This window comes from Gossypium raimondii, chromosome 1, assembly GCF_025698545.1.
Source record: "Gossypium raimondii isolate GPD5lz chromosome 1, ASM2569854v1, whole genome shotgun sequence".
NCBI classification, from domain to species: Eukaryota; Viridiplantae; Streptophyta; class Magnoliopsida; order Malvales; family Malvaceae; genus Gossypium; species Gossypium raimondii.
In genome coordinates, this window is record NC_068565.1 from 124,964 (window position 1) to 152,875 (window position 27,912).

At 32.3% G+C, this 27,912-nt stretch overlaps 8 protein-coding genes across 9 annotated transcripts; 2 read left to right on the forward strand and 6 right to left on the reverse strand.

Annotated features, from left to right (window-relative positions):
- On the forward strand, positions 1–7,227 carry LOC105772656 (uncharacterized). 2 transcript variants are annotated; one of them, XM_012594063.2, is made up of 14 exons: positions 1–147; positions 452–1,013; positions 2,500–2,581; positions 2,682–2,738; positions 3,177–3,232; positions 3,436–3,661; positions 4,509–4,592; positions 4,829–4,903; positions 5,184–5,273; positions 5,534–5,598; positions 5,675–5,921; positions 5,995–6,083; positions 6,410–6,524; positions 6,953–7,227. In XM_012594063.2, exons 2-14 carry the CDS (start codon positions 469–471, stop codon positions 6,995–6,997), a joined length of 1,776 nt encoding a protein of 591 aa, XP_012449517.1. In that variant the 5' UTR covers positions 1–147; positions 452–468; the 3' UTR covers positions 6,998–7,227. The 2 variants fall into 2 exon arrangements, with proteins under 2 accessions (XP_012449517.1, XP_012449524.1); XM_012594070.2 differs by lacking the exon at positions 1–147 and adding an exon at positions 196–215.
- Positions 7,228–7,557: 330 nt separating this feature from the next.
- LOC105772678 (uncharacterized) lies at positions 7,558–8,249 on the reverse strand. Its single transcript, XM_012594088.2, has one exon. The coding sequence runs from the start codon at positions 8,105–8,107 to the stop codon at positions 7,700–7,702; it is 408 nt and encodes a 135-aa protein (XP_012449542.1). The 5' UTR covers positions 8,108–8,249; the 3' UTR covers positions 7,558–7,699.
- A 1,149-nt stretch (positions 8,250–9,398) lies between these two features.
- On the reverse strand, positions 9,399–10,613 carry LOC105772670 (aquaporin PIP2-7). Its single transcript, XM_012594078.2, has 3 exons — positions 10,253–10,613; positions 9,733–10,169; positions 9,399–9,646 (listed from the first exon to the last, which is right to left on the reverse strand). The coding sequence occupies exons 1-3, from the start codon at positions 10,530–10,532 to the stop codon at positions 9,527–9,529; spliced, it is 837 nt and encodes a 278-aa protein (XP_012449532.1). The 5' UTR covers positions 10,533–10,613; the 3' UTR covers positions 9,399–9,526.
- A 5,688-nt stretch (positions 10,614–16,301) lies between these two features.
- Positions 16,302–17,079, reverse strand: LOC105786617 (uncharacterized). The gene is made up of 2 exons (XM_012613134.1): positions 16,797–17,079; positions 16,302–16,381 (listed from the first exon to the last, which is right to left on the reverse strand). Exons 1-2 carry the CDS (start codon positions 17,077–17,079, stop codon positions 16,302–16,304), a joined length of 363 nt encoding a protein of 120 aa, XP_012468588.1.
- An 897-nt stretch (positions 17,080–17,976) lies between these two features.
- On the reverse strand, positions 17,977–18,767 carry LOC105786618 (SKP1-like protein 1B). The gene is made up of 2 exons (XM_012613135.2): positions 18,409–18,767; positions 17,977–18,322 (listed from the first exon to the last, which is right to left on the reverse strand). The coding sequence occupies exons 1-2, from the start codon at positions 18,697–18,699 to the stop codon at positions 18,149–18,151; spliced, it is 465 nt and encodes a 154-aa protein (XP_012468589.2). The 5' UTR covers positions 18,700–18,767; the 3' UTR covers positions 17,977–18,148.
- A 1,432-nt stretch (positions 18,768–20,199) lies between these two features.
- Positions 20,200–21,124, reverse strand: LOC128036134 (SKP1-like protein 1A). Its single transcript, XM_052627022.1, has 2 exons — positions 20,771–21,124; positions 20,200–20,648 (listed from the first exon to the last, which is right to left on the reverse strand). Exons 1-2 carry the CDS (start codon positions 21,119–21,121, stop codon positions 20,475–20,477), a joined length of 525 nt encoding a protein of 174 aa, XP_052482982.1. The 5' UTR covers positions 21,122–21,124; the 3' UTR covers positions 20,200–20,474.
- Positions 21,125–22,907: 1,783 nt separating this feature from the next.
- LOC105787133 (E3 ubiquitin-protein ligase BOI) lies at positions 22,908–23,893 on the reverse strand. Its single transcript, XM_012613573.2, has 2 exons — positions 23,717–23,893; positions 22,908–23,384 (listed from the first exon to the last, which is right to left on the reverse strand). The coding sequence occupies exons 1-2, from the start codon at positions 23,891–23,893 to the stop codon at positions 22,908–22,910; spliced, it is 654 nt and encodes a 217-aa protein (XP_012469027.1).
- Positions 23,894–25,317: 1,424 nt separating this feature from the next.
- On the forward strand, positions 25,318–27,805 carry LOC105772687 (WD-40 repeat-containing protein MSI3). The gene is given in 7 exon segments (XM_012594101.2): positions 25,318–25,550; positions 25,553–25,716; positions 25,893–26,219; positions 26,324–26,467; positions 26,570–26,694; positions 26,891–26,986; positions 27,374–27,805. Coding segments are annotated over 7 exon segments (1,230 nt in total). The 5' UTR covers positions 25,318–25,405; the 3' UTR covers positions 27,603–27,805.
- The last annotated feature ends 107 nt before the right edge of the window (positions 27,806–27,912 follow it).

The following is a 27,912-nucleotide window of genomic DNA, read 5'->3' on the forward strand; positions in this document are numbered from 1 at the left end:
AGACACCCACTAATTCGAGTAACTATAAATTACCGTACGCCAAAATTTCACTGCAGTCAGCCCTAGTATTGGCGGTACATTCCAACATCTGAAAAATCTCTCTAGCTACTCGCCTTGAATATTTTGAATTTGCTTTCTTCTCCACAGGTATTTTCACAGATTCCCTTTTCACTATCGTTTCCATTTCCCACTGCTTAATTACGATGGCCGAGAAAGTAAATCTTCAATTTCAATTTTGATGGGCTTTTTTTTTTTTTGAAAAATTTAGCGTTTTTGTTAATTTCTCTTGACGTCCTGTTTTTCGATTTAAAAAAAAGAAAATCAGCTGTTTCAAATTAGAGCAACATTTTGGTTAATTCAGTGAAACTAGTGGTTTTTCCTTGTTTAATTAATGTTTTATTTTCGTATCTGAGCTGAGTTTAGTTTTTTTGATTTATTTGTTTGATTGCAGATTAGTAGGGATTCAATATGGATTTTGATGAATATGAGTATTTAGAGAACACAGTTGAGAATCCTGAGCCTCAAAAGGCAAAGAAAGAAAATGGAAATGGCAGCGTTGATACTGTCAAATCTGAGGAGAGAAATCGAAGTCGGAGTTCGAAGCATAAGAGGGACGAGAGAGCTGATGGTTCTGACGATTATCATCATCCTTCCAAACACTCGAAGTCGATAGAGGAGTCATCACGTGATCATGACCAGCGCAAGGAACTAGGCTCATCTCAGCTGTCACGGTCTAGAGATGGAGAGAAGGATAGGCACCGAAGCAGTCGAGAGCACAGGTCCAAGGACAGGGATAGGGAGGACAGGAATGGGAGGGAAAGAGAGAAGGAACGTGATCGAGATAGGAAAGAGCGTGATCGTGAAAGTGAGAGGGATAGAGAAAGGGAAAGGGAGAGAGAGCGGTCAAGGAGAAGCAGGAGCCGATCGGAAAGAGAACCAGACAAGAGTCGTGACATGGAGTTCAGAGAAAGAGAAAAGGAGAGAGAACCAAGGGAACGAGACAGAGGAATCAGGTACCCCTGCATATTATTTTCACTTCGGGTTGTTTAGCTTTTGGCTTCTTGGTGCATGTTGTTCTTGTCATATTTGCCTTGAGGATTACTTTGATGCGTAGTTGCAATTATTAATTTGAGACAATATTATGGTGCTGGTAAATTTTCACATTTTATACGTAATTCTAACATGCAGTTTTTCTATTTCTTTGCGAGCGTGTACACTATATGATGAGTGTTATCGTAGTGTTTCTCATACAGTACTGGTTTGGATGTAATATGGGTTCACTTTTAGATTGTAATTTTATTGTTGATGACAAGTTTCAGCCTAGAGTTGTAATTTCGATGGTGATTTTTTTTTTTTTTTTGCGATGTGAATCAATAATTTCTTAGCTCATTTTCTGCAATCTGTGTCGCTCTAGTGGTCAATTTGGATGTAGATTTTTCTCCCTGTACTTGGTGTCCTGTTTCCCAAAAGCTTTCCAAAGGTTGGCCTTGCTATATGTCAAGCTCGTTCAACATAGCTCCTGCCTTCCACAAGTAACCACATAGAATATCTAGATAATCAACCCTTTTTCCTGCCATAGCTAGGCTCTATCAATTGTTTCCTCCTAGTGTAATTCTTGCTTGCTTAATGGGTTTTATACGGCTACCTAAATACATTTTTTTCTCCCGCTCTTAAGTTTCATATGGTTGTTCAATTTATTCAGTCTCCTCAATTCTGAATATTAAACATTAGATTCTGGAAACTCGCAGATTTGCTAGAGCAATCTTCAGATGGTCTTTCTGGCAATTGGGCCAGGCACTGGATCTCAGGTCATGGGTTTTAAATATTTCTTCCTAGACTATATATGAAAGCTTGCATTGCAAGAATGGAGTTTCGATCTTGGAGGTTTTGACCTGAGTGGTGATATCATGGTTATGATTTCCGTTATCCTCCAACTTTAAAAGATGAGTTGCTTAATCGTATCTATTCTGTTGCAGAAATGCTAGAGGGTGATATGGGCTTTGCTTAAGCTTCCAGTTCATCTTTGTTTCAATGGATGCCAGATTGGCCACACTTTTTTCTTTTTGCAGGATATAATCATTAAATTGTTGTCTTGAAGTTTTAGGTTTTAGGTAACCATAGTACTTACTTCCATTGTCTTATGTTTGATTTCACTGTTATAGAGTCTATGTTTGATTCGCTTTATAGACTCAAGGTCTTATGTTGACTTTGTTTAGTTCCCTGCAGGACCATGTAACAGGGGTTTGACATTTTTATGCATGTCGGAGAGAAACTTTAATGCTGGATTTTGCTCTTTTCCTTTTTTGTTTGTGTTTTTGCAGTGATTGCATGAAGCATACATTTGAGAGATTTCTTCACTTTCCAGAAGCAAATATATATTTTCTACTTACCTTTCCCTTCTTTTTCCCAGATATTTTTATACTTCTGAGCGGTTCCATTTAACTCATTATCTTTCAAATGATATAAATGGTTATTTTTATTTTTTCCTCTTTTTCACAGGAGGTATAAAGACAAAAAGGAAGATGCGGCAGAGCCTGAGGTTGATCCAGAAAGGGATCAGAGAACTGTATTTGCTTATCAGGTAAGGATGCATTTAGAATGCTTGTTCTATCATGTTTTTGTGGCCCTCAAATTTCTCCTCATGGTTGCTGGTGTGAAATATTTTGCAAAATTTTCAACAGATATCCTTGAAGGCTAGTGAAAGAGACGTTTATGAATTCTTCTCTAGGGCTGGCAAGGTGAGCTCTACTTTTATTTCATGGTCCCATCTCAAAATTTCTTCTATACAGATTACATTAGGCAAAGACTCATTTAGTTCTTAAATGTCATCTATATGATGCTTAAGATTTCATTTTACGTTATGGAACTCATTTTCATTTAGTTACTATTTTATTCATGCTTAGGGGTTTTTTAGCAGTTGTAATCTGTATGAAAATATATAAATTGAGGTAAACTTCCAGAATGTTGTGCTCTAGTTCTCTACTGTTATTAGTTTCTATAGGGCTGTAGTTGTTTGCTTTAGTAATAATACAAATCATGCATTCTAATTGCTTATGATCCCTTATTTAATCTGGTTTTATGCAAATCATCATGGACGCAGGCAAATACAGATTGATACTCACATGATTTTTTTGTGTGTGTTTGGGTCCTGAATAACTATTGATCAAAATTTTCAGGTACGAGATGTTCGCCTCATAATGGATCGAAACTCAAGACGTTCTAAAGGGGTTGGGTGAGTGCTAAAACTTATGACTATAACTTGTTTCTTAGGTGTTATTTGGTTGTGTTTTTTCCTGGTGAAGTTAAAAACATCACGCAAAATTGTTAAAATTTTAAATTCTTGTTTGGACAAAGAAGTCCAAGGCTGGTTTGGTTATTATGCCTGCATCTTTCTATCTGAGTCCTTATGGATCTTATTATAACTTTTTAATGCAGGTATATTGAGTTCTATGATGTTATGTCTGTCCCTATGGCAATAGCACTCTCAGGACAGCCTCTTCTTGGTCAACCAGTGATGGTGAAACCATCTGAAGCTGAGAAGAATCTAGTTCAATCAACTACATCTGCATCAGCTGGACAGACTGGCCCATATGCTGCTGGCGGTAGAAAGTTGTATGTTGGTAACCTACATTTCAACATTACAGAAGATCAACTGCGTCAGGTAAAATTGTAGGGACCGCTGAACATTCTATGTTTGAGTTGGGTCTTGATTATTGGTTTTGAATGTTGTTAACTTTTAATCACTCAGGGATAGGATTTAATCTGAAAGGTTTATTTAAGGAATCAAATAACACTTAATCCAGTTTAAGAGTAGTTAAATTAAATATTTAAGGAGCGAACCATTCAATAATATGAGAGGTCAAAACCTAGAGACAGCATTCATGCGATTTTGAACTTCCAATCTAGGTATTGCATTAGATGCCTTGCAATAACATGTGGGCTTCGAAGGATTTTCTTAAATAGTTTTGAGAAACACACTTAGACATGGTAATGCCTTCGCTGCAAATTGGACTTGGAGAGAAATTACTCACCACAAGGACACTTCACATAAACTGAATTACTGCTCCTTTTCTTGTTTCTTTACCAAGTTGGTCTTGGCAATTTTTCTGATGACAATGTTTTAGCTCTTCAACTCAAAGTTTTCTCCATTTCTAGAGAGATAAGGAGGATTCCATTTATTTGTATCAGTTTGAAAAATGCATCAATGATTATTCACTGGGATTGGAGTGATCAGATAATTTAGTAAGCAATATGAAATAAGCTCTTGAATGTGCTTTTGATAGTTGATGATTTTCATGTAATATTTGCTAGTCCACTTACCCTGGAGATATTTTTATTACATAGCTGCTCTTGGTCATCTTTTATGAGGATTATATGTCCCTCGTTCTTTCCTTTCTTTCTCTGTCTGGTCCTATTAATTGGGATAATATCTCTTTTTCCAATTTCCTTGGGATCCTTGTACTTTTTGCTGGATTCATATTTCTCATTTACTTGTTTAAAATGCTCAGGTTTTTGAACCTTTTGGTTCTGTGGAGCTCGTTCAGTTGCCTCTTGATGAAACTGGTCATTCTAAAGGTTTTGGTTTTGTCCAGGTAATACATAGTAAAGGAACCTGAGAAACTACTGTGATTATTCTTTGGCAAATCCTTAATCCATATTATATAGAATGTTCTGCTTTGGAATTTGATCACTCTGTTTTTCCTACATGTTGATTAACTACAATCAACTGTTTGTAATCAAATAGGCCTTTTAGTTGGTATAATCCTTCAATTATTCTTGACAGCAAGGATTCTGTTTTGAAAAGATATTGAACTAACTGTTTTTGCAGTTTGCCCGTCTGGAAGATGCAAAGAATGCATTGAATTTGAACGGACAGCTGGAGATTGGGGGTCGAGTAATCAAGGTACTAATGGGTGTTGCTGTCTTAGTTTTGTATCGGCGTATGCCTATTTCATTGATTTCTGATTTAGGGCTCCTACTGCATTTGACCCTTCAACTACTGAAGTAAATTAATTGACTGCAATTCTTTAAGCATGTGACCTTTAATATTCTTTTGCCACCAACTTCTCTATTAGCTCCCGATCGATTGACCATGTATCTATCAATTTTCTAGCTGCCAAACAGCCTTGACAAAGAGTGTTCATATATACACATATATTATTTTCTTTTTCCTATCTGTTTAGGTATCGACTGTTACTGATCAAGGTGTATCGCAAGATTTTGGAACAAATGCTTCTGCTGCTGATCTTGATGATGATGATGGTGGTGGCTTGGTGAGTATCATCCATGGCCCTTTTTTCTGTTATGATCCAAACTTCTTTTATGCTTCTAAAAGATGCATCATTTTGGTAAAAGAATGGCTTCTGTTGTTTGACATTGCATTTGAAGAGAGCTGTAAACTTTCTCATCTGCTCAAGTTTCACATTTGTCTTTTGTTTTGCTTGGCTTTATCAGTATTTGATGAAATATGGTTTTGGCATTTGCATTTTCTTGACGTTTTAGTAAGCTGATAACACATTCTTGTGAATTCCAGTCTCTGAATTCATCATCTCGAGCACTTCTTATGGCAAAGCTGGATCGCAGTGGCACTGCATCAAGGTTTGCCTCATCAATCTTGTAATGTTTTAATTTATAAGTTTTCTGACTGAAACTGCATTTGCCTCCATTATTGCAGTATTGCTGGCTCTGTAGGCATGCCTGCTAATAATAGCACTGGCCTTACTGCTTCAACAGCACCAATTCTTGGAGTTGCACCTTCATTGCCATCCCTTGTTCCTCCTACAATACCGACCTCTATTTCTACCATTCCTGGACTTCCAGGTGGTCTTCAACTCCCTACGAATGGCATCCCTGTTATTGACACAATCGGAAGTCCAAGCGAATGCCTATTGTTAAAGAATATGTTTGATCCAACCCTGGAGGTTGGTGCTTGCACACAAAGTGTGTTCTTTCCTTTTCATGTCTTTGTCTAATTGTATCATATTCTTGTGACAGACGGAACCAGAATTTGATTTGGATATCAAAGAGGATGTTCAGGAAGAATGTAGCAAGTTTGGAAAATTGAAGCATATACACGTGGACAGGTAAATTACTAGTTAGACCAGCTACTGCTATGACTTTGTTAGTTCTGGCAGCAGCCTTGCCTGATTTTGTGGATATCAATGTCATTTATTTTTGTTATCATACTTCTGTTCTACGTTGCTCAGACTGAGTGCAAGTGTCAAATATGGACATGCATCTGGAAAAAAAACAGCTTAACCTTCGTAACATATGTCCAAATTGTATTTGATACAAATTCCAAACACAAATATTATAGAATGATCCCATTGCCTAGTTTTTTTCTTCATAATTTCATTATTATTGTCATGGATGACTGTGATAGCGTGGCTGATTTATTTGGTTAAAACAGGGACAGTGCTGGTTTTGTGTACTTACGATTTGAAGATGCACAAGGTGCAATCAATGCACAACGGAACCTACATGGGAGATGGTTTGCTGGAAAAATGATCACCGCAACATACATGGTAAAATATCATTTCCTTTTAGTTTAATCCTTTATATATGTATAGTAAAAGTACCGTGGAAGCCTCTGTACTAGGAGTTAGATTACATTTTACCCTTTTATTCAAGTCTTCGTATATTAGATCAAAGAGCAAATTGGTCTTTTGTGTAAAAACTTTCATCATTTTATATTATTAAAAACTGGCGTGGTTGATGGAACAGGTTGACAGTGACCAGTTTTTAACGATAGAAATGGATGAAATTTTAACAAAATGATTAGTTTGCTCTTTGATCTAAACATATATGGACTAATTTACCTATTTCTTGAGTATAGGGGGCAAAAAGTAATCCAAATCTTAGTACAAGGGCCTTCATGGTACTCTAATAGAAATTGCCCTAAAGAATTTTCTTCTTGTAACTTTCAAAATAAAAATAAAAATGGGGTTCACAGGTGCCACAAACTTACGAGGCAAAGTTTCCAAGCAGCAACAGATAGTTGGATGATGTTTTGTTCAACCTTAAAATCAAAATCTCCTCGCAACTTTAAACATCTATAGTTAAAATTAGATGGCATTATTGCTACTAGTTTTAGATTTATTTTGCCATGTTTGATACACCACTTATGTACCCTTTTTTTTTCTTGTATAACTCGGAATACATGCCATGACAATGGAATACCTATAACTATAAGGTCTTTGGATGTTTTAATTTAAGGTGATTCTCTCATTTTCTTTTTGAGCATTTATCGAATTTTACTATAATTTATTTGAGGTTTTTTTAGGGGATAGATCCTTATATGATGGGTTTAAAAGTGAGCAATTTAATCTTAATTTGAGTATTTGGCTTTACAATAGTGCCAAGTTTATTTTATAAAAATTACGAGTAAACAACAATAATTGGGGTAGTTAGGAGGATGGGCATCATTGTGTTTTTTTCCATTTTGTTAGTAAGCCTAAGGCAGTCAATCTAATCTCACAGGCATCTTTAGGTTGCGACAAAAAATTCGTGTTAAAATCAGCACTAAACCAGATCTTAGAAGGATGCTGATCACCAACATTTGTCCAATCTCAGTTTCTCAATCATTATTATTTCCATTTTAAGTACAAAAAAGTGTAGGCTCTCGATCCATTTCTTAATTCCAAAGGCAGTCAAAGAGAAAAATAGATGATTTAAAACTAAAAGAAATGGAAATCATACACTACTTAACGATCCTCCTCCGAGCTAAAAACCTAGCAAGCGGAGGCGTAAGCGCGATAGTAATCGGAACACGGACAGGAAACAATGCCTTGTTACAAATCACAGCCAATGCAAGAGCTCCGCCAGTAGAAGCAGCAAGCTCAGCCGTTCGATTTCTTCGCGTCTCCTCCACCGTCGATTCATCGATCAAAAACCCATCTGGGTTCGTCAATCCTGGAGGTGGGTTTTGGCCTTTGGAAAAGTCAGGGAGATGGAACTTGTCGAACAACGATTCGACGTCCACGTTGTTCTTGATGGCTACGTAAAGACCGGTTATGGAAGCGGCGGAAACTGAGAAGTGGACACCCAGTGCTACTTTGCCGTATTTCTTGACAAACTCCTTGAATCGGCTTCCACTGAGAATAGCCATTTTTGGGGTAGGTGGAGGCGTTTAGGGTTGGACTTTCACTTGCTTTTGCCTTTTGCTTCGCTTGCTGTTATGAAGTTTCTGGTTTTAGCTATGGAGATTAGAGAACATTTGGGCCTTACTTGCTATGCTTTGATGGATCCATTTCATCGTTGCCTTCCTTTTGCCCTATCATTGTTTATTTGGAATTTTCAAAATTATTTAATTAGATTTCACCTTATTAATGATATTTAATTACATACAACATATATAATATTTTAGATTAGTTTGTTAAATGTGTCCGAATTTTTATTTAACATTAATAATTTAAAAAATATTAAGCAGAATGTGAATGTTCCATAACTTCGTGAATCATATTGAAAAGTTAAGTGAATGTTATAAAATATCATATTAACTGTTATGTTCATTTCGTTTATAGAAATTAAGTGTTATATTTAATATTCGCTTGAGTTGTCAATGAAAAAATTGCATTCAGATAAATTTCAAACGTAATAAAATTAAATTTCTTAGACTATTGATATTTGTTTAGACATTATATTGTTAAGTCATAAACATATTGATATAATTTCAAAGATTTTAAATAGTTAAATTTCATAACTTACCGATACTTAAGCTCTCCATCATTTTAAAAATAGGTAAGTAATTCAAGTTTTATATTAACTCATATTTATTTTAAATTGTTTATTTTAATATTTATTGATTATAATATAAATTATCATAATTTTAAAATAAATATTTATATTATATTATTTCTACTTTTTAATCATAGTGTTATTAGAATATAAAGTTGGGTAAATTATAAAAATGGTCATTTTTTTTACATCAGATTATATTTCAATCACTTATATTTGAAAGGTTACATTTTAGTCACGTTATCGTTTTCTTACGAAGTAGTCACTCTGTCGTTACCCCCTAACGAAAATCTTACGTGGCAGTCAAAATAGATTTTAAATGCCAACTTGAATGTCCAAGTGAGACGAGAATAAATTTTTAATTAAATTAAAAATTTTAAATTAATTACACCTTGAACTGAAAAACAAAAGGATAATGTGACTAAAATATAATCTGAAACAAATAAAAATAATTATTTTTATAATTTACCTTTAAAGTTAAAAAAGAGATAATAACCTTAAAATTGAGATTCTTTCTAATGTTTTTTGGCCCAAAGATGAAAAAGCGAACGGCAAGGAAAGAAAGAAAGAAAGAATCCTAAAGACTTGAAATAATAATATTAAAATATCAACACCACAAAAGGACAATAATAGAAGCTGCAAAGGCTAATAACAATAAAGAATTATAAATAAAAAGGTCTGAATTAATAATCATCAATCATAATACAATACAAACACAGGAACCAACAATGAAGAAACATTATAAACACAATGAGACAAACATATTGTGGTTTTCTTCTCTTTTTAGCTTTTAATTGCTGGGGTTGCTCCGGAAAGATCCCAAAGCCTTAATAGCCGCCGCTCTAAGGATGTACTGATGATATGCCGCCGCCGCAAGTGCTCCCACCATTGGTCCAACCCAGAATATCCACTGTTCATTCGTCACCATTTTTGTTAGTTTCACAAACTAAATGAACAAAAAACACTATGAATTTTTTTTTAGAAAAGGAAGCTTACTTGGTCATCCCAAGCCTTGTCGTTGTTGTAAATAACGGCGGCGCCGAAGCTTCTAGCAGGGTTAATACCAGTTCCGGTGATGGGAATAGTAGCCAAATGAACCATGAACACTGCAAATCCTATAGGAAGTGGAGCCAACACGGGTACATGTGAATCACGGGCACTTCTTTTAGGGTCAGTAGCTGAAAAAACAGTGTAAACAAGCACGAATGTCCCAATAATCTCAGCTCCCAAAGCAGTCCCTTTGTTATAACCAGTCGCCACCGTGTTAACACCGCCGCCAAGGGAGTTGTATTCACTCTTCATGAATGCCTTAACTAACCCAACACCACAAATAGCACCCAAACATTGAGCTACCATGTAAGCCACCGCCCTTATAAGCGACACCTTCCTAGCCAAAAACAACCCAAATGTCACCGCCGGGTTAATGTGACCACCTGCATCATAAAACAACCAAAATTCAACAAAAATGGCTAACTGGCTATATTAATGAAGTCACTGTTTGGGGGGGGGGAGGTACCTGAGATACCGGCGGTGCAGTAAACAAGAATGAAAATCATGCCACCAAAAGCCCAAGCAATACCCAAAAGACCAACACCATCGCATGCATCGTGTTGTTTCTTGTGGCCGATGACGGTGGCTATGGTGACGTATAGGAAAAGGAGAGTAGCGATGAATTCGGCGATGAGAGCTCTGTAAAAAGACCAAAGCTTGATCTCAGCCACGTCGATGAGCGGTGCCGGTGGAGGATCCACATAGTCCTTTCGGCTCATCCCTTCTTCACTCACTTCCTTCGACATGTTTGATTCTTTGTTTCTTCAAAATGTTGGAAGCTTTTTTGAGCTGTTCTGAGTTGATGGTACTGCCGTCTATTTGGGATATGCTCACTTCCCTTTTATAAACTGGTTTCAATGCCACCATAGTTGTGCATTTTTGGATAAGATAAAGGGTACTTTTGGAACAAATATGATCATTTTTTTGAGTATTATAAACCATTTTCAATTTTATAGATAAAAATAATAATAACTTTATATTTTGGACAAATAAATCAATAAATATTAGGTGTAATGATATTTTTATAAAAGGAATTTAAGTTCTTAACTTTAAAAAAATAATTTTTATGATATAAAAATTGAATTGAAGACTACATTTTTAGTGTTTTTTTTAATGGTATTTTATTTGTTGAAGGGAAAAGAAAAAAGAGAAAGGGGGGAGAGTGGGTAATAATGAAGGACAGAGTGGGACAAAGGGGTGTACAGCGAGACCATGTGAGTGTGAGAGCTATGCTTCTCTGTATGTAGGGTTCAATGCTCTGTCATCCAACCGTACCCACCCCCTTCCCTTCAACGGTTATTTCTTGTCTTTTTTTAAAATATAAAATTTCCAATAATTTTTTTTCCTCATTTTCCCCATCTGTCCCTTACATGTCTCCATTTTGGGCAACCCCTCCTTGCCCTTTTCCTTTGCTTGTGACACTTCATTCCTCCCTTTTTGGTTCAATTATTATTTGGACCTGAATTTAGTAACATTACTCATATTGAGGCTTTAATTTCTTTTAACTAAGTTAAACCTTAAACTCGGTAACTGTTCTCATATTAGAGCTTGGACTAGGCAATTGTTTTTGTCTAATAAGGATTTCAAGGGCTAACATGATGAAAAAAATTTTTAAACCTCAATGTGAGAATAATTATTAAATTTAGGGCTTAACTTAGACAAAAAAATTCAAATCAAATTTGAAAAAAGTTGCCAAGCCCCAAAAATTGATTTTTTTCTAAAACTTTCAATTTCCCTTTTTTAGTTTACATTAATTTTAAAATTGATACAATAAATTAATCATAAAATAATCAAATAATATAATGATTACGTTTTAGTCACTCAACTTCAAAAAGTTACAAATTGATAGTTAAACTATTCAAAAATTTTTATTTTAGTTCGAAAATCCATGACGTTCAAAATTATTTAATAAAAAATAACTTGATTGTAGAAATGAAATGAAATGAGAGCTTTTGGTTAGTGTTGCCGGTGTAAACAAAAAAGCCATACAACAACGATTTCAATAACCTAATAACTTAAATGAAAACTTTTAAACGATTTAGTGATATTTTGTAACTTTTTGAAGTTAAATGACCAACACATGAACCTTGGGTAGAATTTACCCTTTATTTTTTCACTTCCAATTTTCCTTTTTCTCTTTTCAGTTTATGGTGACTTTAAAATTGATACAATAAATTTTATCATAAAATAATATAAGAATAAAATTTATGAGACAAAAATATATAGTACATAAATATAAGATAAATACGTGAATTATTTAACTTTCTAGTTATTTTGAAATTGAACTAATAAATATATGCATACATGGAAGAAAACCATTAATTTCTTTTACTTTAAGATGAATATTTTCTAAGTTCTTACGTTAACTCTAAATTACGTAAATGGAAACTTCCTTATAGTGATTGAAATAACAAATGAAAATTAAATAAAAATTAGTGTCCAGTTGCGAAAATAATTATTTTATTTGAAATCCTCATATTAAAATAAATACTCATTAAATAGCATCACTTTTAAAAGATCCTTTAAATGCGCAATCAAATAAAATCATTGGCACACATAATGAATAATGAATACATAACGAAGGGCAATATTAGAGGTTGGTAGCTCTCCTCCTCCTAAAAAATTTTAAATTTTAAATTAGTAAAAATAAAATTACACTTTGATCTCTCTTAAAAATTATAAAGGTATAAACTATTAAAATAGTGAAAATATATTTTACTATCGTAAAAATTATAATTTAATTTCGGTCTCCTTAAAAACTTTTGACTTTACCCATGATTGACAAGGACCTTGACCTTCTAAAATAGAAAATCTAATTTTATCCTTTAAAATTGATAAAATTTTAAGGTGGTATATAACAAATTTACATTTTACCTAAAAAGTGATAATTTTTTATTTAATTTAAAATTAAATTAATATAAGCTATTAAAATTATGAATTTTTATTTTAACTCTAATTAGAATATACAACTTAATTATCATCTATGTATCGAGTGTAATGGTATGACACATTTCATTTCTAATGAGAGACTTAGATTTAAATTTTAGAGACGACATTATTAAGAGAACAATCATAAATCCCGAACATAAACCATAAAATAGACATGAAAAATATTTTCAAAAAAATTGTGCCAACTTTTGTGTAGGATGCCAACTTGATGGTTTTGCATTCGGGTTTAAAGTTAAAAACATAATACTTTTGTGGGGTCCGTTGATCAAATCAGACGGTGTAAGTTGGATTAATCAAGAATAACGTGGCAACAGCTGGCAAAAAGAGTATCATGGATGATGCTGCGGCATCATTCTGGATTTTTCTTTCCATTTATCTTATCATCTTTATTACCTGTAATGTACACAAAAGGACACGTCACGGTCCCACCCGCTCCTCCGCTAGGACCGTTTATTTTCCAACCAATTCTTTTACCCAAATACAACTTATTTTACTAAAAAAAACTATTTTTGTCAAAATGAAAATAAGCTAAATAGTTTTTAATTGACAAATATGAATAAAATATATATAAATCATTAACAAGCATAACATAAATTAAAATAACATCAGAGTTTAAATAGACTTTTAATATAGAATGATTTAACTCGAAATAAATTTAAATAAACCACACATATAATTTGCACGTGATGTAACTTGAATTTCAACGTTAAAATTTCTAAATCTCAATTTTATTGATACAATCAGGGTTGAGTTATTCTAGTTAATAAACATTTACAAAACGTACGTCTAGCTCAATTTTCATAAATACGATCTTTGCATTAGTATTAAGATAAATTTCAAAACTATATATAATTTTTAGTTTAATGTGTAATTTTAAACATGAGCTTTAATCTTGTGTCATTATCGAATAACATCATTTTATGTCGATATATTACATACATAATTAATTATATTTATATAATATAATATTTATTTATTTAAATGTATATGATGAATCAAATTTAAAATTTCAGGTATACACCAAATTAAAATTTATATATGAAATTTCATAATAAATCAAAAATTTATGTATAATTTTAAGATTTATCTCAATATTATATTATCAACTTTTATAAAAAAATTGTTTAACGTATATTTTGAATTTTCTTTAAAATAAAACTATTTACAATAATTATATTGAATTTTTCGTATTATACATTAACTGCACTAAAAGTAAATTATTTACCATAATAATAACAAAATTATAATGAATTTTTTTTCACCTGAAAATTATCAAAAAAAAAAAAAGATTTGTGAGAAATCCAGAAGCTTCTACTTTTTACGGGAAAAAGAAAAGCAAAGTCGGGAAAGGGAAGCAGTAGTTTGGTATTAGTCAAATCATCTGCCACGTAAGCAAAGTCCGATGAAAACGGGTGTAAGTTTCCGGATTGTTCAGTTGGAGCCGTTGGAATAACGGGAAGAAAAGGGGTGGGGGACCCGTTTTCCTTCGCTTTAAAGCAACACAACGGTTATTGCAACTACAAATTTCATTATATAAGCTTTTAGCACGTCTAAATCGTGCGTCCATTATTTCTTAAATTTTAAACCTGTTGAATTGGAATACTACCCGGTTATCATTTCTTCATTAAGTTTATATTTATATTTTGATGATTTCATTTAAAATTTTAAAAGTTATTTTAAAATTTTCATTTAAATTAATAAATTAATCTATTTATTTTTATTTAATTGGTTTTTTTAGTATAATGTCATTAAGGTTGTCACAATAAAAACGAGGCATACTTTAATATAGTTTTTTAAAATCATAAATAAAATTAATTTTTTTTTAAAAACACTCGATAATTTAGGATTATACTAAAAATACATAAATTATTTTCATGTATATTGATAGAACTTTATAAAAAATTTGTCTTTGATGCAGGTGAGGAAAATGACTTGCCGCAATTCCCCCACTTAGTTGTAAGGCTGTTTTCTTCTGCTTGGTTCTTGGGAAAATCGAAAGATTCTCATCATCATTTCACTTCCTTTTTCAGTTGCAAATTTTGTTTTATTTTTCAAGTTCTACTTTAAAATAATATCAAATCCATATATACATGAAAAGAATCCTATCAGCATTGTCTATTTTTAACATTAGAAAAGGATCAAGTTTTAATTTTTTAATTTTATAATGTCTTTATTAATTTAAATTAAATAATTAATAATATTAGTGTAGATTTCTTTTAAGAAAATATCATTCTAACAAAAAGAAATTATTTCATTGTGATAAGTTAAAATAAATATTTTTTTAATAACTTCATTATAAATTTTTTATCATAAATGTTATTTTTAACATAATGCCTAAAATTATCTATATTTCCTTCTAACCCATAAATAAGAAAATAATGTGCTTCAACTGCATTGGGGCGAAACCAGAAATTTTTTTTAGGGGGCAAAATTAAATTGTAATTTTTACGATAGAAATACAATTTCATCATTTTAATAGATTAGATATTTATAATTTTTAAATGATCAAATCAAATTTTTATATTTTAGGGGGCCAAAGTGCAATTTTACGTTTACTAATTTAAAATTTTAAAGGGGTCATATGAAAAAAATTTCATTTTAAGAGGGTCAAGACCCCTGCCAGCCCCTCTAATTTTGACATTACTCCTACATTGACAACAATACATATGCCAATCGAGTTAAAATTTAATCGACAGTTAAAATAAATATTTCAAAACATAATAAAAGTCCAACTTGAATCGAAAGCTAGCTATTGGTTTTTACAAATAATTAGGACACGAAGCCTTTCAACATAAATAATTGTGAAAAAGAAAAGAAAAGAAAACAATAATATAAGAACAAATTAATATCATTGTAGTTTTAGAAAAGGAGGATGAAGGCGTTTGCGAAAATTCAACGTAAAGTACAAAAATACATGAAGCACATATTATTATTTATTTTGTAAAATTCACAGTCGATTACATATTTTTTTATTAGGTTAAGTTGTCTAATATATATTTTTATTAAATCATGTATTATCCTAACGTTGCCTGCATGAACTTAACTAGTGAGACTTTCTATATAATTTTAAATTTTGATAAATAAATAGAATTGTTATAAAAAAAGTGATTATTGGATAAATTTTAGAATATATAATTAATAAATCAATGTGGAATAAATAAATTTAAGTATAGCTGGAAACATGAATAAAGTGATAGACTGTGGCCCTTAATGACCAAATGATAGCAACTATTGCCTTGCAAACGTAGATCCTATTTTATTCACAATCTCTATCCAAGAATTCAAATTTGGAATAAATTAAGTCTATATTCGACTTATAATTATAAATTAAATACTACAAAACAAAATAGAACTAATAATCGAAGGTAATAGAGCCAAATTAAAATATCTTTGAAAATAATTCAAATATTGTAAATAATAGAACCTACAAACTGAGACAAAAAAACCGATTGAATTATAGCTCGATTGACATGGGCATTGTAACAACAAGAGAAAGGTCTCTTGTTCCAAACCCTTTCAAGAAATAAAAGTAACATGTACAATATTACAATATTTAAATGATACCATCACCCAATTGGATTGAAGATGTTAATAACAATTCTGCCAAACAACATTTGTGTAACAGTTGGCAACTTTAAGGGCCAATCTGATAAAATAAAAGTCTAAGGACCAATATGAGAAACGTTGCCAAGTTCAGGAGCCAATCATTATAGTAAACCTTCTTTTTAATATTAACTTCGGCCCCATCAGTCCAAATTTAGATAAGAGGCGTAAAAGAATTGGGACAATATTTTAGCCCATTGAAATCTCAAATTAGTGGTTGGCCCAAAGGAATCAAAATGAGCAGTAAATAGTTAACTAATAGACTCAAATGACAATTTTCTTGGAGGTCCAATCCACTATGAAAAAAAGTTATTTCAAAAAAATATTTTTAAAAGAAAGCTTTTATAACAACAAAATTAAGTCTTAGTTAAAATTTTGAAAATTATAACTTTTTAAGTTTTTTTTTTTTTTTGTCATAGAAGAAAAAATTGGTGTCATAACACCAATAGCATAAGTACCAAGTTGATCAAGAAACGTCACTGAAGGAGAATAATAGAAAACACTTTGCAGTGCTTGTCCCCAAGCCATCAATGCTAGGCTATTAACAAGTTTATTACCCTCCCTGTAAACATGTTGGATAACCACATCCCACTCATTCAAATAGTGTCGAGCTTTCCGAATTAAATTGATCTCTCCATCTTTAGCATCGCTGGTCAGCATGCTAACAACATCAATACTTCGCTGTCCACTCATCCAAGCAAGCATGAGTCCTTCAACCACACCCCACATCATCGCTTCCATATTGAACATGAGCCGTTGAGACTAGAAAACCCAACAACCCATTCTCTATTCCAAACCCATATATGACCCCCACAAGCAGACACAATAGTAATAGACTTACAAGCATCATCAATTTTCAAGTACCATCCCGAATTAGGTTTCCTCCAACTAGCCAATTTCACATTCCTCGAGCGGCTACTTATGATATTGTTATTAGCATTCTCCATCGCACCAATACATTGTTGCATCAGTTGCATACTCCTTTGCAATACCGATTCAAGCTCTACAAAATTACCATAAAAAATGAATATTCTATTCATTCGCTACCATAGGTTCCAACATAATCCTCCAAAGAGGATATCCCAACCAAAACTATCTTGAGCAAGGTAACTAGGATTAGAAAGATTCACGTTCATCCATCAGGAATCTGCTTTGTCATGAATTCAACAAGTTTCTCCTCTCAAACCAATTGCTTCCAAATGACCGATGCTACAATACATCCATGAAGCACATGGTCCAAAGTTTCATCATCAACTTTGCACACTTCACACCTCGCATCGATAGTCATATGCCTTCTCTTCCTTTCATTGTCTGTTAACAATTTACCCAAGCACATTGACCATAGAAAAACTCGAATTCTTTGGGGCCCTCTAATCGTATGATACTGTTATTATTTTATTAATTTTATATATACAAATAAGTTGGTGAGATAAACTCAATTAGCGTATTAATATATGTACTAATGATAGAGTTTTAATTTCCTTTTAGAAGAAATTAACATTTAATTCGTAAGGTAAAATAGAAGTGCTTTCAAGTTTTTTTTAGCACTTATGCATATTAGTAAAGAAAAGAAATCATTATAATGTTAACTTTTATATATATATATATATATAATCAAACAATGTCACTTTCAAAAATAAATAAATAAATAAACAATGTCAAATTGAAAAACCAAAATACCCAACTAATTACCTAAAAAAAAACCCTAGAAAATTACCCTAATAATAATAACCAAAGCTTTAGGCGAAAACCGAATATGAGATTACTATTAAAATATCAGCAGTTTGATTTTGAATATGCAATGCAATCCCTAATTGAAAGCCCAGGCGTTCTCCCTCCTTATCTCTTCTTCTTCTTCGGGGGTGAAATCATTCTCTATGTTGAAGGTTTTTCGAATCTCCTCCGGCGACTTCCCCTTTATCATGTCCGCCACCGTTTGGCACATCAAACCCAACAGGCTCTTTATATTCAAAAAGTTAGCCGCCTGAAATCCAATTTTCAACTTAAAAAATTCAAGATCATTTAAGAAGCACGATAATGGCAGAATCGTAAATAGAGAAAGAAACTAACCAATGTGAGATAAAAGAGGGTGTTCTGGTCAACTTTGGCGAAATTGGCATCCCAATCTTTAAATTTAGTAGGCAATTCATCGTCCTTATCATCGACGTGCTTGGTGCAAAACTCGAGGACCTTTGCTAAGGTGTTACCGGTTACGCCGGGGGTAGGGATTTCGCCGTCGGCGCAGTCGTCTTCGATCATGTTCTTGATAGTCTGTGATTTAAGCGCCACCGCTTCGTCCACCACGAAAATCACTCCGTCGGAGCTCCTCAATGTAACCTTCTTGGAAGTCGACGACGCCATTGTTGGTGGTTGAAGAAAACCCTAATCCAAACAGAGAGCGAAAATATGATGCTTAAGATTACTAATAACGACTGAGGGAAAGTTTATGCAAAAAGTTAGGGACACTCGTATGGTATTTATAGAAGGATTTAGCGTACGTACTGAATTGAACCTAATTCTACTCACACTAGGATTTTACAATGAATAAAATAAAATAAGTGCATGTAAATTCTAGTAAATATAAAACTCTCAATTTGGGCCTATAAAACTAACTAATTAAATTATAATATTAATATTAATATTCAAATCATGACTGAATTTTGTATTATTTTAACATTAATATTTTTAAAATTAAATAACATTAATATAATTTATTCTAAATTAGTTAAATACATTTAACAATGCTTTGTAAATTACTTGCCTTTTCAATTAATTAATGATTTTTCAATAAATTTATTAAAAATTAATTTATACAACTGCCCCATATATTACATAAAACACACACTAATATAGTAAAAAGTTTATTTGAATATTATGCATGTAAAACAATCGGATTATTATATTGTACATATTCAATTGTTTTACTAACAATTGGCAATTAGTATTTTGCATGCTTTGCTTTACGCATTTCCCTATCGATACGATAGAATATATTCAACACAATTATATTTATAAATTTAAAATTGAATTATTAAAATATTAATTGTATAAATTATTAAACTATTTATATGGCTAGCTAGGACTCGCTCTCTAAAATAGAAAATTTTTATTTAGACCCTTTAAAAATTTTTAAAATTTAAATTAATAAAGATATAATTGTACTTTGACCCCAAAAATGATAAAATTAATTTAATCCTTTAAAAATTATAAAAATATAAGTTATTCAAATGGTTAAATTTTATTTTACTATCGTAAAAATTAAAATTTAATTTTAACCCTAAATAAATTTAATGTAAATAATTTGAAAGGTACACTTATTTTTTTATTTTAATATCTCACAAACCAATGAGTTATTCTAGTAAATATAAAACTCTCAATTTGGGCCTAAATAAATTTAATATATTTTTAAATTTTAGAGTTAAGACTAAATTGATAGATTTTGTAAACATTGAGGACAAATTTTATTAAACTCTTTAGAATTAGAACTAAAATGAGCTAAATTTGTTGAAATATTTTACATTTAGGATCAAATTGATAAAATGTCTAAACATTAGAAGTCTAATTTTATTATTAGACCAGAAAAAAAGACCACATCAATTAAGAGTGATTAAATTATTTAATTTTAAAAATTTTTGCGATTAAATTTAAAAATTAATAGTTAGATAATTAAAATAGAATAAAATCATAATTAAATGACTATTTTATAATTTATTCATAATAAAATAATTTTCAGCGGACAAAATGTAATGGACTAATATTTGAGAAGCATGCTTAAAATGTATTTCTGATGACAAAATATTTAATTTAACATTGTTTTAGTATTAAAAAAGTGTTTTAATACATTATAAAAATGTTATCATATTTGTGTTTGTATATAAAAAAAATACATTAACCAATGTCACACTCACGATAATAATACAAGCATTAAATTGAAGAAAAAAATACTCTAATCCAGAAAATACTAAACCCTGAAAATATAACGAAAATAAAAATAAAATAAAAACCAATAATTTAACTGGATTTTCCCTAAACTTCATAACCTACTGGAAAAACACCGCCGCCGGCCCCCAAAAAAGAAAAAAAAGATCGACAATCCTATCGTAATATCGACACTTTGATTTGAATGCATGCAATCCCTAATCGAAAGCCCAGGCGTTCTCCCTCCTTATCTCTTCTTCTTCTTCAGGGGTGAAATCGTTCTTTATGTTGAAGGTTTTCCGAATTTCCACCGGCGACTTTCCCTTCATCATGTTCGCCACCGTTTTGCACGTCAAATCCAACAAGCTCTTTATTTCCAAAAAGTTAGCCGCCTGAAATCCAATTTTCAATTTCAAAAAATTATTAGTATCATTCACGATTTCAGAATCGCTTAAGAATCACAACAATGGCAGAATCATAAACAAGAAAAAAAAAAACGAGAGAAAAAACAGACCAATATGAGATCAAAGAGGGTGTTCTGGTCAACTTTGACGAAATCAGCTTCCCAATCTTCAAATTCAGTATTCATCACACCATACTTAACATCGACGTGCTTGTTGCAATACTCGAGGACCTTGGCTAAGATCTTACCGGTGACGATGGGGATAGGGATTTCGCCGTCGGCGCAGTCATCTTCGATCATGCACTTGATAGGTTGCAATTTAAGCGCCACCGCTTCGTCCACCTCGAAAGTCTCTCCGTCGGAGCTCTTCACTATAATCTTCTTGGAAGTCGACGCCATTGTTGTTGGTTGAAGAAACCCTAATCCAAACAGTGATCGCGAAAATCGAAGGCTTAAGATCATAAAAAAGTGAGGGAAACTCGTAAGGTATTTATAGATGGATAACTATTAGCATACGTCATTGAATTTAGACCTAATCCCACTCGCACTAGGATTTTTAGTACAGTGAATAGTATAATAAAATAACTTCTAGTTGAATTTCACATGATTTGAAATTCTATATCATACCTTTAATTAATTAATACTTATAATTATATTGGTTAAAATTGTTCCACAATTGTTAGTAAAATAACACTAATATAAATTTTTTTATATTAATTACAAGAACAGTAACAATATTAATATATATATAACTGGAAAATAGAAAACAAAATTAAATTAAAATATTATACTGGTATTTGAGGCCTGTTTAGACAATCTCCTTAAGATAGATTTGACCGCTCTTTTGGCTGCTAGAGAAACGTCTATTGGCTATCTCCCAGGATACAACAACACGATGAACACAGTAGTAGCACGGCTGCAGTGATTAATGAACAGTGACCTTACTTTCGTCCATCACTGGAAAACATATTGAATAATATGCAGGAAAAGATGTCTCGAAAAAATTAGAAAATATTTTTATTTAATAAAACCATCATATAATGAGTTAAAGAGCAAAATTTTCAAGAAAAATTAAAGTTAATCTCTATTAATTATGTTTAAATATTTAGATCAACTAATGACATTATAAAAGTAGAGGCTCACTATTGTTGTGGTGTGGTATTGATTCTATATATGTTTGATTTTGGTTGCTATGTGATCTACTTATTTTGCTGCTGTAAACCGATTTTTGTTAGGATTGGTGCAACGCTAGATATGGATTAGAAGTTGTGTTTGTTGCTATAAGCTTGATTGGGGTTCAATTTTTGTGAAATGGTACTTCGTGGTTGTCGTGAGTTTGTCTTATGAAGATCCTATTGATGTCGTGAGGTTCTTATTGTTAGTTTTTCTAGTTCTTGTGAAATGGTCTTTTGGTGGCTGTCGTGAGGTTTTTATTGTTGTTATTGCTGCTCGTATTTATTCGATTTTAGGTGCTCTTTTTGCCCAAATCTGAATGATCCTAAGATATTGAACACTCTATGTAGTGGACTATGTTGATTATTGAATGATCAAAACTTCTTTGTTTTTTTTTTTTTAAACATTGTAAAAGTAGGGAGCCAAAATATATGATTAGGGGCTAAATCCCAATTTAAATATGGTAGAAGAATCAACATCATAATCTTACAAAAAGGAAATCTTGATAAAGTGTTTCATATAAGAATCTGGATATCTTGTAAAACAATTGGATTATATATATTGCAAATATATATTCAATTATTTTACCAATTTGACAATTATTATTGGGATAAATTTCAAAATTACATATTAACTTTGGTTTAATGTGTAATTTTATACGTGAACTTTGATTCATTACAATTTTATACATAAAATTTTAATTTCATCCAATTCTCACAAACAATTTATACAATTATTAATATAGCATCATTTTATGTGTATAATCACACTAAATCAAAATTTTGTGTATAATTACAATAAATTAAAATTTCATATATAAAATTGTATAAAATTACATATTAAACTAAAACTCATATATAAATTTGTAATTTATCCCAAAATAATTTCCATGACATCTTAAATTATATGTATATTCATTGTCATCTTGTTGTAAATTTCTGTCTATTTCATAGTTCTTTTGCTTCTTAAACCCTAGGGACTACCTAAAAAACAAATCAACATTGATTGTTGTAACTTGAGTTCACCCCTCATGGGAAAATTTTTTCCTTTTTCCCCGGGAAATTCTTCTGTTTGACTAAGAAACCAAGGCCTCTATGCTAGCTTTCTTTGCTGTTTTACAAACAGGACAAGAATCAAGCAAGGCTTCACAATTCTTACATGAACAAAGATGTCTGCAAGGAAGGAACAAAACACAACTACTCCGACTATTACAACATTTGCAAACCATTCTTGTATCCTTATCTTCACAACATGATTCTGCATCGTCGACTCCATTGATGAAACAACGCGAAGCTCGATCTTTTAACACTTCAAGCTTGTTGTTCAAACACATAGCCATTGCTTCCTTTTCATAAGCCACTTTTTTCCATCCTTGGTTATCCATCTCTAGTTTCTTCAACAGATTTTGTAATTCTATTAATTTGTTTTTTGCTTTTTGTATCTCCTCGTCTTTTTGATTCAGTAAAATCAATGCCCTCGATTCTATTTTGTTTAAAAACATAGCAATTTGCTGGTTTCTTTGTTGCTCCAGCAACAATCGCAATCTCTCATTCTGAATAACAAGAACCAAAAAAATCATAAAAGAAAAACCGACAATGGAGATCTAAAATTATCTTTTAGTTTCTTTCAATTTCAATTCAAAAAACCAGAATAATAATAAATTTAACTCGATATTTACATATATTATCAATTTAGTCTTAATTTTAAAAGATTTAATAAATTTAATTTTTAACATTTACTGATTTACACAAATTTTGCATATTAAATTTGTTAATTTAATACCAAATTGAAAGATTATATAAACTTTGATGATTACATTTGTTATTATACCAATTGAAATGTCAATTGAAAAGGTGTTTTTACTTTTTTTCTTTTTCTTTTTACCTGTGATATGATGAACTGATCAATCTCATGTCGGTGCTGCAACTGTTGCTGTTGATGATCAAAACGGAATTGATTAAACGCGCCACTGCCAAGGCCACCATTGTCGCCGCTGCCGCTACCACCACCACCACCAAAGCAAACATTGTCAGAATAGAACTGAGCTTCTTGTATGGCCATTCTTTTCCAATCAACAAACAAAACTCCCTCAAAAATCAAACCAAGAATTCAAATCAAACTCTCTTTTTTTCTTCTCAAAATCAGATAAAAAACTCAGATATTTTTATCATTTTTTCTCACTTGGATCAAAGAAAACTCTTTTTTGAACAAAAAGGAAGTGAAAAGGGTGATGAAGTCAAAGATATGAAGATGAATATATATACACGAATTTTGAATGCACAATGTATTAAAGTAACTGAAAAAAATACATAAAAGGAAAGACAGAGAAAAAGACAGGCTCCTAATTGCTCATAGAAATGTCAAATATGTCAGTTTAAGTCACAATTGAAAAGCCTGAAGAAAAGGATTTATTATAACAACTCCTGCCAAGTCACATTTCAACTTTTATTTATATATAGCAATTATTTATATGGAATCCAGTGGTGCTTAATTAACATTACCAAAATAACTCACAAACTGTTGTGTTTTACTTTTTAGGTAGAACATAAAATGATACCCACGTGTTTGTTTCTAAAGTTGTCCATGGTCGGGCTGGTATCTAATAAAAATTTAGACTCAATTCATATTCTCCGAGTCATCTCAAAAAATATTTTAAAAATTTATCCAAACTTGACCTGAATAAAAATATTAAAACTCGTTCTAATCTGCCTGTATTAAATTTTTTACGCCTTCAATGTCGATGTATCATAATTAAATTACTTGTTGAATTTAGTGTCATTAGTCAATTTAATACAAATTTACTTAAAAAATATGACCTAAAAAGAATCTTTTAAGAAAATAATAAAATATTTAAACAATGATGTTTTTGTCTTTCACCGTCTTTATATTTAAATAAAACAATTAAAACCAAATAATAGAGTTTGAAATCGAAATAATAGGAATCTACACAAATATTTTATCAATCCACCTCTGATTTTCTTTCACCCCATCTGCTATTGCGACATAATATATAGGTTAAAATATATCATAAGTTCTTGTAATTTTTATAAAATTTGAATTTAATCTCTATTTTCATATTTCAACATTTAAATACAACTGTTAACACTTATTTTGTTAAATTCACGTTCATTATAACATCATTTTTAGTTAGATGGATGGTGAGTATTTTCTTAATTTTAAAATGTCACACCAATAAATTTAAAAGTGTTAAAAATAGAAGAATAATTTTAAATTTTAAAAAGTAGAGGAACTAAAATCCTGGAAAATAAAAGTATAGGGACTAAATTTTAAATTTGTAAAGAGTTAGAGGGATATATGACATATTTTAACCTAATAATATATTAGATCCCGACAGAGCCCACAAGGATCCAGCCCATTCTGGCTTCTAACATGGGACTTTGGGCTATCTATCTGTGCGTTCTTTCGTGCCTTTCAATGAAGGCTTAGCCCTCTCACGTTAAAACATAAATACATACACAAATTAAGAAAACAATCCAAAACCCTTATAGCTTCGCTTTGGTTGCTTTCAGTTTTGGCGGGAGGATAGAGGAGAGAGATCTCTGCGAATAATCCATGGCGGGCGATTCAGAGATGAACCCAGAGCAGGTAGAAGAAGAGTTCAGCGTATGGAAGAAGAACACCCCTTTCCTTTACGATCTCGTCATTTCTCACCCTCTCGAATGGCCTTCTTTGACTGTCCATTGGGTTCCTTCTTCTCCACTCCTTACGGACCTGACCCTACTTTTAACGTTCACAAACTCGTCCTCGGAACTCACACCAGCGGCGGCGCCCCCGATTTTCTAATGATCGCCGACGCAGTTCTCCCCACTCTCGCCTCTGAATCCAATATCGCTGCTAAAAATGATGACCCAGTTATCCCTAAGGTTTGTTATTTTGTTTCAGTTTTTTAGGTTTTCATTTACTTAATTTCGTGGGCACTCTCAGTCTTCGTTGATATTTATTGAATTGTATCGTATTATAGTTCTTGTTTATGAGCAGTGTTCTTTGGCTACCAATTGTTTGATGAAATTACTAGCTGGAGTTTGTTTGCTGATGATAGGTTGAGATAACACAGAAAATGCGTGTTGATGGGGAAGTCAACAGGGCTAGATGTATGCCTCAAAACCCGGTTATTATAGGCGCAAAGACCAGTGGCTCCGATGTTTTCGTGTTTGATTATGCCAAGCAGGCTGCAGCTAAAGAGCAAGAGGGTGACTGTGTTGCTGATTTGAGGTTGAGGGGTCATGAAAAGGAAGGGTATGGATTATCATGGAGTCCATTTAAGGAGGGTTATCTTTTGAGTGGTTCACAAGACCATAAGATATGCCTTTGGGACTTGTCTTCTTGGCCTCAAGATAAGGTTCTTGATGCAACCCATGTTTATGAGGTATTTATAGGACTTTGCTCTTTTGTTTCATAGGAAATGCTCGGATTTTTTGACCTTGAAAACATTTATTACTTGATTGTGAGTATCTTTGAATGTACTTGTAGGCCCATGAGAGTGTGGTTGAAGATGTGTCATGGCATTTGAAGAATGAGAATATATTTGGTTCTTCTGGTGATGATTGTATGTTAATGATCTGGGACTTGCGCACCAACCAAACCGAACAACGTGTTAAAGCTCACGATAGAGAGGTGAATTAACAAATTTTACCCTAATATTACAGTCTTTGTGTAGTATTATGTTTCCATTTCCATTTGATCATCGGATAAGAAATGTTCGTTTTTTGGTCTCAGATCAATTATTTGTCATTCAATCCTTATAATGAGTGGGTTCTGGCTACAGCATCGTCCGACTCCACCGTAGGTTTGTTTGATGTACGAAAGCTGACTGTACCTTTGCATGTTTTAAGCAGCCACAGGTGAGTTTACTGCCTCTTAGATCGATCCCTGTGTTTATATGCCAAAGCTAGTTACAATTCGATTCTATCTTTCAGTATATGCAGTAATATAGTTCTAGCTGCATCCAAACTCCATTAGTAAAGAAATATTTTACTGCACAAATGGTGCTTGAAATCATTGAAATAGGTTTTGTAACCTCGGGTTTGTCTTTTACAGTGGAGAGGTCTTCCAGGTAGAATGGGATCCTAATCACGAGACAGTGCTGGCATCTTCTGGTGATGATAGGAGATTGATGATTTGGGACCTTAACAGGTAGTTCATGTTTGGATCGATACTAGGAATCTGTTAAATGCTTTTATTTTGCCTGTCATATATCACTTATTATGCTTTCCCTTCGTTTTTGCTTCCAAACTTTTTGTGATCATTATGTTACTCGGAGTTGAGTGTGAGTGTGGGTGTGAGTGTGAGTGTGAGTGTGAGATACAGAGTCTTTGTTAAACATGGATATGTTCGTACTTTCATGGTTATTTTATGTATTTGGAGGAACCTTGGAGGTCCTATCCTCAACCATGCTCCCGAACTGCTCTGTTCTCATGGAATTCGATCATGTCCACCTTTAGCATTGTTCATTCATAAACTTTCTCCTTCCCTGTGCTCTCCCTCAGGATCGATAATTGGCTTATTCTCAATGATTTGCAGGATTGGAGAAGAGCAATTAGAAATTGAATTAGATGCCGATGATGGCCCTCCGGAACTTCTCTTTTCTCATGGAGGCCATAAAGCTAAGATTTCAGATTTCTCGTGGAACAAAAATGAGCCATGGGTGATTTCTAGTGTAGCTGAAGACAACACACTTCAGGTGTGGCAATTGGCAGAGAGTATATATCGAGACGAGGATGACACTCAAACTGCCGAAGACCTTCCATAGGCCATAGAAGTTGGATTTAGAGTTTTAAGGATATGACCTTTTTAAGTAAGATCATTGTGAGTTTATAATAATGTTTTGTATGTGAACAGCTTTAGGAGTCTTTTAACGTGTAACTTAATATTCAAACCTTGTGCCTGCTGTTGAACTAAATTTGATGTAAAACTTAAGACACTGAAGTTTGGTTTCAACTTGATTGAGTTTTATCGCCGACCCTCTAACTTAAATTTAACTTGTATTATTGCGGATATATAAAAGGTTACGTTATATTAGTTGTCATTCGATTATGGTTTATTTCTCTTTTTTTTATTTA

What these genes read in the sequence shown, in the direction of transcription:
- LOC105772656 (XM_012594063.2), top strand. Translation starts at nt 469, where the DNA reads ATGGATTTTGATGAATATGAGTATTTAGAGAACACAGTTGAGAATCCT. An exon ending in TTGGGGGTCGAGTAATCAAG is followed by an intron (nt 4,904 to 5,183) that starts GTACTAATGGGT and finishes CTATCTGTTTAG; the next exon opens with GTATCGACTGTTACTGATCA. An exon ending in ATGATGATGGTGGTGGCTTG is followed by an intron (nt 5,274 to 5,533) that starts GTGAGTATCATC and finishes TGTGAATTCCAG; the next exon opens with TCTCTGAATTCATCATCTCG.
- LOC105772678 (XM_012594088.2), bottom strand. Translation starts at nt 8,107, where the DNA reads ATGGCTATTCTCAGTGGAAGCCGATTCAAGGAGTTTGTCAAGAAATAC.
- LOC105772670 (XM_012594078.2), bottom strand. Translation starts at nt 10,532, where the DNA reads ATGTCGAAGGAAGTGAGTGAAGAAGGGATGAGCCGAAAGGACTATGTG. An exon ending in CTGCACCGCCGGTATCTCAG is followed by an intron (nt 10,170 to 10,252) that starts GTACCTCCCCCC and finishes TTTATGATGCAG; the next exon opens with GTGGTCACATTAACCCGGCG. An exon ending in ACAAGGCTTGGGATGACCAA is followed by an intron (nt 9,647 to 9,732) that starts GTAAGCTTCCTT and finishes ACGAATGAACAG; the next exon opens with TGGATATTCTGGGTTGGACC.
- LOC105786617 (XM_012613134.1), bottom strand. Translation starts at nt 17,079, where the DNA reads ATGGAAGCGATGATGTGGGGTGTGGTTGAAGGACTCATGCTTGCTTGG. An exon ending in GACGTTTCTTGATCAACTTG is followed by an intron (nt 16,382 to 16,796) that starts GTACTTATGCTA and finishes TTATTTTATCAG; the next exon opens with ATTGGCCCTTAAAGTTGCCA.
- LOC105786618 (XM_012613135.2), bottom strand. Translation starts at nt 18,699, where the DNA reads ATGGCGTCGTCGACTTCCAAGAAGGTTACATTGAGGAGCTCCGACGGA. An exon ending in CCCTCTTTTATCTCACATTG is followed by an intron (nt 18,323 to 18,408) that starts GTTAGTTTCTTT and finishes ATTGGATTTCAG; the next exon opens with GCGGCTAACTTTTTGAATAT.
- LOC128036134 (XM_052627022.1), bottom strand. Translation starts at nt 21,121, where the DNA reads ATGATCTTAAGCCTTCGATTTTCGCGATCACTGTTTGGATTAGGGTTT. An exon ending in CCCTCTTTGATCTCATATTG is followed by an intron (nt 20,649 to 20,770) that starts GTCTGTTTTTTC and finishes ATTGGATTTCAG; the next exon opens with GCGGCTAACTTTTTGGAAAT.
- LOC105787133 (XM_012613573.2), bottom strand. Translation starts at nt 23,893, where the DNA reads ATGGCCATACAAGAAGCTCAGTTCTATTCTGACAATGTTTGCTTTGGT. An exon ending in ATCAGTTCATCATATCACAG is followed by an intron (nt 23,385 to 23,716) that starts GTAAAAAGAAAA and finishes CTTGTTATTCAG; the next exon opens with AATGAGAGATTGCGATTGTT.